Source organism: Halichoerus grypus, chromosome 1, assembly GCF_964656455.1.
Source record: "Halichoerus grypus chromosome 1, mHalGry1.hap1.1, whole genome shotgun sequence".
Lineage (NCBI taxonomy): Eukaryota > Metazoa > Chordata > Mammalia > Carnivora > Phocidae > Halichoerus > Halichoerus grypus.
Genome location: NC_135712.1, coordinates 166,368,596 through 166,379,161, shown reverse-complemented (window position 1 = coordinate 166,379,161; position 10,566 = coordinate 166,368,596). Strand labels below are relative to the sequence as shown.

At 46.5% G+C, this 10,566-nt stretch overlaps 1 protein-coding gene across 4 annotated transcripts; it reads right to left on the bottom strand.

The window, feature by feature from the left end:
- Nucleotides 1–1,203: 1,203 nt before the first annotated feature.
- On the bottom strand, nucleotides 1,204–8,108 carry RPUSD3 (RNA pseudouridine synthase D3). Of its 4 annotated transcripts, XM_036079815.2 has the most exons (9): nucleotides 7,975–8,108; nucleotides 7,516–7,655; nucleotides 6,620–6,664; nucleotides 6,383–6,482; nucleotides 5,550–5,657; nucleotides 5,384–5,468; nucleotides 5,038–5,161; nucleotides 2,525–2,664; nucleotides 1,204–1,720 (listed from the first exon to the last, which is right to left on the bottom strand). In XM_036079815.2, the coding sequence occupies exons 1-9, from the start codon at nucleotides 8,073–8,075 to the stop codon at nucleotides 1,529–1,531; spliced, it is 1,035 nt and encodes a 344-aa protein (XP_035935708.2). In that variant the 5' UTR covers nucleotides 8,076–8,108; the 3' UTR covers nucleotides 1,204–1,528. The 4 variants fall into 4 exon arrangements, with proteins under 4 accessions (XP_035935708.2, XP_077931455.1, XP_035935709.2 ...); XM_078075329.1 differs by lacking the exon at nucleotides 6,620–6,664; XM_036079816.2 differs by lacking the exons at nucleotides 1,204–1,720; nucleotides 2,525–2,664 and adding an exon at nucleotides 3,367–3,467.
- Between the last annotated feature and the right edge of the window lie 2,458 nt (nucleotides 8,109–10,566).

Sequence of the window (10,566 nt, the reverse complement as noted above, 5' to 3'; positions counted from 1 at the left end):
GTGATGCAGCCATGAGTCAAAGCTTGCAGCCACCAGAAGCTGGAAGAGGCAAGGATTCATCTCTAGAGGCTTCAGAGGACACGGCCCTGTCGACACCTTCATCTCAGCCTTCTGGCCTCCAAACAGATCTCTGAGAAAATCAGTTTCTGTTATTTTAAACCACTCAAGTTGTGCTAATTTTGTTACAGCAGTCCTGGGAAACTAATACACTAGTCAAGTGAAGATACATATACTCTGACAGCATCTCTTGCATAACCGAACCAGGAAATACATACAAGCGGGTTCACACCAGTGTTGTGCTAACAGCTGAATGATGACATTAACAGTAGAATGGATAAACTGGTATAGTCATGCACAGGCATTCAAACCCACCATACATCACAGATGCATTTCACAGTGTGGAACAAGAACAAATCACAAAAGAATATATATATATATAGCATGACTCCATTTATGGAAACTTCAGAATTGGGCAAAACAAAATACATTGTTTAGGGATGTGTATGTATGTGGAAAAACTTTAGCAAGGAAAGCTCCCATGTCAGGGGAGGGGGTTCCAACCTAGACTGAACAATAGAACCCCTTCAGGAGCTTTAAAAAAGATTGATGTCAGGATCTCCAGCCCAGATTGATAAAATTGGTATCTTTGGGGTGCAGAATCCCAGGGTAGGAAGGGGCTTTTTTAAAGCTTCGCTGAGGGGGTTCTAATATAGGGCCACCGTTGAGAATTGCTACCCTAACAAGGAAGGAGAGGCATGTTTCTATTTTGTGCCCTGAGTGGTGGTTATATGGGTGTCACCTTGTAATTATTCTTTAAATCACAGAGCTATTTATGTACTCTTTGTATGTTTGATATATTTCACAATTTTTTCAAGTAAAAGATCTAAGATCTTCACTTACATGCAGTCCCCAGAGTAGTCAGATTCGTAGAGACAGAGGAGAATGGCGGCTACTGGGGGCTGGGAGGAGTGGATGGGGCGTCAGTGTTTAATGGGGCAGAGTTTCAGTTCTTCAAGATGATGGGATGTGACGGTTGCACCACAATGTGAATGTACTTAATGCCACTGAACTGTTCACTTAAAAATGGTTAAGATGGTAAATTTTGCTATGTGTATTTTACCACAATTAAACAACAACAAAAAAATCAGACATTTCCTCTCAGCTAGAACTGGGACAGAAACAGCCAAATAAAAAGACCATATATTGAACTCAGCAGAAAGCATGCTCCATGATAAACGTTTACTTTCTCAGCAAATCCTCAAAACCACACTATGAGGTAGGTACTTTTATTAACTCCTGTCCAGAGAGATGAAGTCATCTGCCTGATACCGTACAGCAAGTGGCCTAGCCAGGCTTTGAGCTTAGGTTTGTCCGAATGCAGAGCCCAGGACCTTAAAGCATGGCCTTAGTGCATGTTGCGCACCAACCGCATTCCCCTCAAGCCTGATACCATAGGTTCATCCTTCCGCCCCACCCCCCACCCCATCCCCACTGCTTTCCAGTGGAAACAGAAGGAACAGAAAGAGGACTATTGTTGGTGGAGCCCCAGGCACTGTAGGGTCCTGGAAAAATAAGGGGGCAGGGGTGCCAGAAGCTTCATGGGGGCCTCCCTGGGCCTCATGCCTGGAAGATGGAGACAATGCAGGTGGAGATGCAAGGGCAGCTGGGCAGCCTGGGCGGGGGTCAGGTGGAGGCGTCTGAGGAGGGCTTCATCCAGAACCTGGGGTGGGAGAGGCATGTCAGCATTCAGCCAGGTTGAGTTCCAACCAGCTCTAACCAAAATGGAAGTAAGGCAGGTACTTCCTCCCTCCCTCCATGTCCATAGTTTCTTATTCATTTCTTCTCTACACACACACTCACACATACCGTCACACTATGGCAGAGACTGGCTAGGGTTCACCAAATCAGTTCCCACCTGGCACACAGCTAAACATTTCTGAGTCCCTCTTGCAGTTTGGTGAGGCCACGTGATAGTTTTAGCCAATGGAATAGGAGGGCAAGTATATGCCACTTCCAGACCTGGCTCGTGAAAACCTCCCACACGGACCAGCACTGCACTGTCTCCCTTCATCTGCTGGCTGGATAGCAGTGGCCTGGGTCCCTGAGTGACTGCTTGGAGTAAAGCCCACCCCTGCCCCACCCCCATTCATTAGATTTAATGTGGAGGGAAACTATTGTGTTAAACTCTGGGACTTTGGGGTTACTCTGTTAGAGCAGATAGAGTTACCCTAACACACACACACAATTACGTTTAGCCCTTATACCAGGGACTTAAAGAACAGATTTAAAAGGGCCTTGAGAAATCAGCCAGTTCAAGTCCCTCATTGAACAGAAGGGCAGAATGAGGCCTAAGAGAGGGGATGTTACTTGCTCAAGGCCACACAGTAAGATAGGACTATGGATAGCCTTGGAAGCCAAGAGGACTGCCACTCAGTCCCAGACTTCACAGCTAATGTCTGAAGGTGCTGCCCATCCTCACCCCACAGCCCACCCCTGGAAACAGCAGATCGGTGGGTGTGGGTACCTGTCTTTGGGGCTTGGTGCTCTCGGCGGGCAGTAGAAAGCGCTGGCCCAGGACGGTGCCCACACGGGCCGAGTATGTGTGATCCCCAAGCACAGGGCAGAGCTGTAGGACCAGGTGTACCTGCAGCTGACTGGGGAACACTGGGGGACAGGAGACAGGACAGATGGTGGGCAGCTGCTCTTTCTGTCCCACCCAGGATCCTCCCTCCTCCTTTCCTCTGGGGAAACACCACCACTGCACTCCTGTTCCCCAGGCATGTGGTTTCAGTGAAGTCAGTGCTCCTGCCCCTGCCTCCAAGTGCAAGACCAGGTCAGCACAGTCATAACCATCAATCCACCTGGCCTGTGGGATTCGCTCATGAAGAGATACAAGCCCGAATTTACTGCTGAAGCTACTGGAAATAAGGAATGCTTTTTCCTGCTAGGGTACTAAACTGGTGGGGTGCAGGCCTGGAGCTGCCAGAGCCCCTGGCCATCTCTACCTTGCCCAGAGGAGAGCCTGTGGGAGGGAAAAGCCAACATGCAGGAGGCAAGAAGAAATGGAGAAAGAGCGTCCAGAGGACATCCTCTGAGCCTCTAGATCTAGCCACACCTAAACTTTAAGTTAGGGGAGCCAATACATTCCCTGTTTTTGGCCTACCCCAATTTGAACAGGTTTTTGGGAAACTTGACAAAGACAGGAATGGGGGGCTATGTGCTAGGCATGGTACAAAGTGTTTCACATATGTAAATTTATTTAATTTAATTTAATCCTCATGGGAGCCCAATAAGGCCCAATAAAGCGGGTCCTATCAGCATTCCCATCTTACACACAGAAAACTGAAGCTCAAAAAGAAGTGACTTGCCCAGCACCATAGGCTGGGATTCAAACCCAGGAGCTGTACTCTGCTTCCATGTCTGGCAATATGGTGGACTGGATAATCTAAAAACTCTCTATAAACCACCTGGAAACACCAGAAAAATATAATAATCATCCTTTTAAATAGCAGCCGGGCATAGGAAAGTAAGGTCCCCAAGATCAAAAGCAATGGAAAACAAATCCACAGCACACAAGAGCCAACGTTTCATCTATTCTAGGGATGCTGCAAATCTTGGTATCCAGGGGTCTTCGGTTTAAATAGCTACCTAGGGGCCAGGGCTGAGGCCTTGGTACCCAAATGAAATCCTAGAGGGGCTATATCTTCAGTGAAGGGGTGAACCAGGAGAAAAAGCCAGCCACCGATGAAGGCAGATGATCACCTTAGGTGTGGACGAGGGGAATGAAGAAGTTTTCCTCTAAGAATTCACAACCATGAGCCTGATCTCACACAGGCTTGGGACCCAAATTAATACCAGAGTGATCTGTGAACTTCCAACCGAGACATTAATATTTAAGGAGATCCTGAAGCAGTGACAGCTCTGGGGCATTTGGCAGAAGCAAAGGCAGAACCTCTCCCGAGGGCCCTACCTACAGTGAGGCAACACAAGCTTTCCACAGATAAAGGCCCAGCTGAACTTGAATTCACAATCCTGAATCACAGAGCAATGAAACAATCTACCAAGTGTGAGAGTCAGTATGAAACATCATAGGATTAGGCCCTCCAGAATTTCAGACAATGAAAATATAGAAATACAGTATCAGTATATTTAACCTGAACAAATAATATGAGAAAAAAAATGCTATATAAGGCCATTTTTATTTGTAAAACAACCAAACAGAACTTCTAGAAGTGAAGAAAAATACAGTCAACAGGTGAGCTGAACTGGCAGATTAGATCCAACTGAACAGAAAATTATTCACCTGGAAAATAGATCTAAAGAAATTACCAAGGGCGCCTGGGTGGCTCAGTTGGTTAAACGACTGCCTTCGGCTCAGGTCATGATCCCGGAGTCCTGGGATCGAGTCCCACATCGGGCTCCCGGCTCAGCGGGGAGCCTGCTTCTCCCTCTGACCCTCTCCCCTCTCATGCTGTTTCTCTCTCGCTCACTCGCTAATAAATAAATGGATAAAATCTTTAAAAAAAAAAAAAAGACACACATTACCAAGAATGCAGCAGGGATGAAGAAATGAAAAATATGAAAGAAAAGAGACTTAGTAAGTAGAATGAGAAGGTCAGACACATCTCTTAACATTCAAAAGGAAGAGAATAGAGAAAATGCAAGAGGTGCAACATTTGAAGAGAAAGAACTTTCTCGGATTGATGAAGCATATTAATTTTCAGATTCAGGAAGCAAAGTGAATTCCAAGCAAGATAAATAAAACTAAGCCCACACACCTAGATTCAGCACAGTGAAACCACAGAACACCAAAGACAGAAGATCCTGAGACCAACAACTAAGAGAAGAAAACAGATGGGCTACAAAGGAATGATGATCAGACTGGCAGCAGAAGCGCTGTCTCCTCTAGCTGGGCTATACCCTTGGAATCCATCAAATGCTCCCCAAGCTGCCATTAACACCACCACCTTCCTCCCAACCTCCTTACCTCCCCCAGCCAAATACAGTTGTGAAGGCTGGCCAGGGTTCCAGACCCACCTGTCAGTGGCTGCAGCTGGACCAGGGCACAGCCAGAGCCCCTGGCCACCACATGGAAGTGGCTGAGGGTCCTCTTGACACCTTCTTGCAAGTCCTTTCGGGATGGGGACTTCACTGGAATTACCTGTAGTGTCAGCCCAAGAATGAACAAGCTTCACACACATCTGGAGCTACACCCAGACCCTCTCTGCTCCTCCCAAAAGATGGAGCCAGAGTATAAGCAGTGGTCACTTGCCTATTTTAGGGGACAGGAGAGCCAGCCACCCCAAGTCTATACCCTTGACTCCTCTGTAGGGATAATATATTTGGAAAGTCCCCTCCTGTTCCCTCCCAGATCATGACTCACTAGATCAATGCCATCAATGTGTTCCAGTTTCAGAGCGACTTGGATATTCCCCTCAGAAGAAGCTGGGATCCCATCAGTGACAGCACTGAGCGAGAGGCAGGAGGAGGTCACCGGGTGGCTTGCCAGGACCCCCCTACTGCCCCAGGAGCCTCCCAGCACCTCTCACCAGTAGGTGGCTGTGGGTCTCTGGGCTCTCCGTGAGTGGATGAAGAACTTCTGGAGGCGGCTTGCTGTCTGAGGGCAGCTGGAGAGGAGTACAAGCCCAGAGGTCTCTCTGGAGAAAGAGGATAAATCATAAAAGTTAAAGTCCCTTGGACTCACCCACAAAAAAGGGAGACCCCTTGGAAGGAACACAGATCTGCTTAAGGCCAAGTGGTCACCAGAACTATAACCCAGACTTCCTCCTGAGAAACAAGTAAGACTTCCTCATGTTTGACAATAAGACTACATAATTTAAAGGTTTCTCATTCTCCAAGTAGCTAAAGCCAAATGTCGTAACGATTACTATCCACTGCTGAATGCCTACAACGCACAGGGCCCTATAGTAGGAAGTTTGTGTATACTGGCTCATAAATATTTAAACTCCCCCACAAGCCTATGAGTTTGTGGAATTTCAGAAATATTTCATCTCCAGTACTAGCTCTAATTGATGGCAGTTAGAGCAAAGAATATCATGGATCAACTAGCAATGCCTGCCGTGATTATGGGATTGGAGAAGTGACTGCACACTGAGCATAGGTATGATTTGCTCTATTTTATGATTAAGGAACTGAGGCTCAGTGAGGTTTCATGCTTTGCCTAAGATCACAGTTTGTGCACATGGATTTGAACCCAGATCTGTCCGTTCCCTCCTTTTCCTTGCATCCTTCCTCTATCCCAAACCAGCCTATGAAAAATGTCTCAGCCTATTCCCAAGCAACTGTTCCCTCACCCAAGATGGAGGCCTGTCCTGCTAGCTTCCCATCACCACCCCCCCCCCGCCCCCCCACCACCACTTACTTCCCAGATGCTTGGACAACCTGGAGCTCCCGATCTCTAAGCCCCAGGGACTGGCTCAGCTCTGGCAGCACCGAGAACAACGTCAACTCCCCTGGTTTTCCTGGGGAAAAAAAAAAGAAGGAAAAGTACAAGTTGCTCTCAGAGGCCTTTGGCTTCATGCCACCATCTCCTTTTCATTATCCCGTCCCTCAGAGCCATCAAATCCTGTTCCAATGCATTCCCGCCCCCTGCCCATACCTGTCACTGGTAGACCCGGTGGCTTATTCAGTGTCACGAGAGGTCCTAGAACATACAGTATGTGAGCATCAGTGACACAAAAGCAGCAGTTAGAGTTTATACTTTCTCAATTCAACTGGCCCCACTACAACTCTCAGACATGAATTATCAACCACACCCTAAACTGAACTTCTTTCAGTCCTTGGCATAGGCTAAGCTTGTTGCCACTTTAGGCTTTTATACTTGCTTGATTTTCCTCAGTCCCAGATTTTCACCTGTCTGGCTCTTTCATATCCTCTTGGCTCAAATGTCACTACCACAGAGAGGCCTGAATCTCCAATCTAATGTCTGCCACACAGTTATATCACCCTGTCTTATTCATAGCACTGATCAGTAGTAGGTACCTTGTTCATTTATTTCCTGGTTAATCCATTTCTCCCACTAAAACATTGGCTCCCTGAGAGCAGGAACCGTATTTACCTTGTTCAGCACTGTATAACTGGAACAGTGTCTGGAATAGAACCTATGCTCAATAAATAGTTGAGAAAATTAATAAATCACTGGAGACTCAGGCTCACAGAAATTATTTTCCTGAAGTCACACAGTAAGCTGATTACAGAGCCTAGATCTGACTTCAAAGCCTGTGTTTTGTCCATAAATAATTTATTATAGCAATTCCTATTACCAAGTGCCTACTATGTTCAAGGCTCTCTTTATTTGCACCCTCACATCCCCATGCCCATGATGCTAAGGCTCAGACAGATTACGTGGCTGATTCCAGGTCATACCACTAGTGGGAGGCAGAACCAGGATATGACCCCCAAAGGCTTTGGTTGGGAGCCCAGTCAGCCCCAGAAGGCTCTGAGCCGCAGGCTCCCCTCCCAGATGTCTGTGCAGCTGCCCCTCCCACCCCTCACCTTTCTGGTCCACTACGGCTGCCCTCAGCACATCAACCAGCCCCTCCCGACTGAGGTTCTCTAGCTGCAGCAGCCCCGGGAACAGCTGGTCCCTCAGGGGCCCCGACCGTTTGCTGGATCCTCGACGTCGCAGCTGATGTCTGGAAAAGGTGGGGTAAGCAACAAGGAGATCACTGTTTCCTGAGGCGTGTCCATTCTTATCGCCACACACCTTAAATCCTGTCACTTCCTACAAATGCCTCAAAATGCGTGGATGAGCTTCCCGAAAATTCAGGAACAACTGGCCCCATGTTGCAGAGGAGGGAACTGAAGCTCAGAGAAACCAAGTGAGTAGTTCAGGGTCACACAGTAGCGGCGGGATTAGAACCCACCCACGCCTACCTAACTCCAGATCCCACACACACCTTACCCGGCCCCACCGTCCCACCCACATGAAGGGGCGGAGGGAGGCGTAATCACCCGGCTTCGGTGCCAAAGCCTGCGGCCTCGGGCGCTGCGCGGACCCCCGGCCCCCGCCGCCAGCCACCCCAGACGGGGCCCAGACCCCGATAGCCACCCATCTCCCGAGCGGCACAACGCGCGTGTGTCCGGAAGGGCCGACCCGCTTGGCTACAGCACGCTGATTGGTCAGATTGCCTGTCGATCGGAATAGCGAGCAGGCGGGCTCAGAGCCCTGAGAAGGCGGAGCTTCGCCTTCGCCCAGGAAGAAAACGCTTTGCCCCACGTCTGTGTTTTTGGGGAAATTGAGGCACGGAGCTGAGAAGGAATTTACTCGGGATCAGAGGACCTCTCTTAAGACAAAACAGGAACGAAAGGTTAAGGTACTCTGATTACCATTCCAATTCGTAGGAGCCTCTGACTTCAAAAAACCACCGTTGTGCCCAATTTTGTAAGGCAAATTGAGAAGAAGGAAAAACAAAACAAACAAACAAAAAAAGACAGGTGCATAATCAATCCAAAAGGAGAAGAAGGCCAGAGGGAGAATGAGATTCACTACAACATTATTTATCAAAACAAAACCAAAACAAATCTCAAAACTGGAAACATACTGTCCTAGGTTAGCTCTATAGGGGAAATAAATCTAATACATCACCGAGTCAACATTTTTTAAATGCTAACTCTATGCCAGACCCTGGCATCTTTGAGCTGGAAACACAGAAATCAACAAGACTGAGGCCCTGCCCACAAGAAGATCACCGAGTGCACACAGATCACAGCATCACAGCCCACCTTGCTAAACCCTACGCAGATGCTGAGAGGGTGACGGGAGAGGAGCTAGTCCCAGCATGCGTTGTGATGGAAGGGTTGTGAACAACGAATAGAAGTTCACCAGGAGGAAAAGGTATTGGGAGGAGGGGAGGCAGAGGCAGGGAACAACAGGAGAAATGAGATGTTATGTAAAAAAAAAAAAAAAAAAAAAAAAAGAGCAAGGAACAAAATGTGTTCTATCCTATAATTACAACTATACAAAAGTTACATGCAACCTGTATATTATTTTACTTATTTACTAAGAGCACTGTAACTTTCAATTCACTGTTTGCATTAGGAAAAGAATGTAAATTAACCTAAATTCATCAACAAAGGACTGGCTAAGTCGGTTGTAACATATCCATACCACACAGCCATTAATCAAGGAATGTGTATGTCTGTAGGTGCTGATATGAAACAGTCTCCAAATATATATTAAAGCAAAAAAGGAAAGAAAAGGACAGTGTGACTAGAAGATGCATATGTGTGTGTGTATGTGATGTACATATATTTATTACATTTTATGTCTCTGAATTTCTGAACAGATTCACAAAAATGAGATGATGTTTGCTTCTGGAGAAGGAATCAGAAGTGAGAAGATGAATAATGATTTTTACCCTTTGGAATTGTGTTTTTTTTTAATCTCATTGATATATTTCATCTACATGCACACATGCAAACCTGGTTTAAAAATCGAAGCCAAATATGGAAGACTGTATGATTCATCAAATGTTTTAAATAACAAATTTTTTAAAATAAAAATAAGTAGAAATACTTTTTTAAAAAAGACTATATGATTCTACTTACATGACATTTTAGAAAAAGCAAACTATATTGGTAGAAAAGAGTCAGGGGTTGCCAGGGGCTTGGGGTGGCTGGGGGATGGGGATTAGAAAGGGCATAAGGGAACTTTTCAGTATGCTAGAAATGGTGGTTACATAACTTTATAGATTTGCCAAAACTGGGCACCTGTGTGGCTCAGTCGGTTGGGCATCTGATTCTTGATTTCGGCTCAGGTCATGATCTTGGGGTCGTGGGATCAAGCCCCAATTCAGGCTTATGCTCAGTGCAGTCTGCTTGAGATTCTGTCTCCCTCTCCCTCTGCTTCTCCCCCCAAGTGTGTGTGTGTGTGTGTGTGTGTGTGTGCGTGCTCTCTCTCCCTCTCTCTAAATAAATAAATAAAATCTTTAAAAAAATTACCAAAAACTAAACAAAACAAAACATTGCCCAAATTTAATTGTCTATGCATTAAAAGGGAAAATGTTATTGTATGTAAATTATACCTCAACAAACTTATTTTTTTAATTCAAAGATTTAAACAATCAATTTTTTAATAGATGTACACAAATAGAGACAGAGCTGGCAAGATATTTGGCAAGAATACAAGTGGTTTTTATCCTGTTTTGGGCTCAGACAGTACTGTGCTTTGTCATAAGGCCCCACGGCGTTTTAGAACCCCTCTTCTGAAAGGCCTCCTGTGCTTTCGCAAGTACCAGCTTGAGCAAAAGTGGAAAGACTAAGGCCCAGGGGCTGGAACACAGTGTGCCTTAACTGCACCAGACCTCTCCTCCACTATGGCACTTGGCCACAGGAGGGCCTTTCCCCCATTTGGACTGGCCTCTGGCTCTCCTGAGGTCCTATGCTCTCTGGAATTTTCCTTTCACATATCCCAGCCTCACCAAAGTCTGCCCTATCCTGTTCACTGCTGACAGCTGGTCAGTCTCCCAAGTTCCTGGAAGAAAAGAACCTAATTTTCTGTAGGCTGAGAGGGCTCGGTGCCAAGAGACCCTGGTCAGTCACTTA

What these genes read in the sequence shown, in the direction of transcription:
- RPUSD3 (XM_036079815.2), bottom strand. Translation starts at nt 8,075, where the DNA reads ATGGGTGGCTATCGGGGTCTGGGCCCCGTCTGGGGTGGCTGGCGGCGG. An exon ending in GTTGTCCAAGCATCTGGGAA is followed by an intron (nt 5,658 to 6,382) that starts GTAAGTGGTGGT and finishes CTCTTTCTCCAG; the next exon opens with AGAGACCTCTGGGCTTGTAC. An exon ending in ACATTGATGGCATTGATCTA is followed by an intron (nt 5,162 to 5,383) that starts GTGAGTCATGAT and finishes CTGACACTACAG; the next exon opens with GTAATTCCAGTGAAGTCCCC.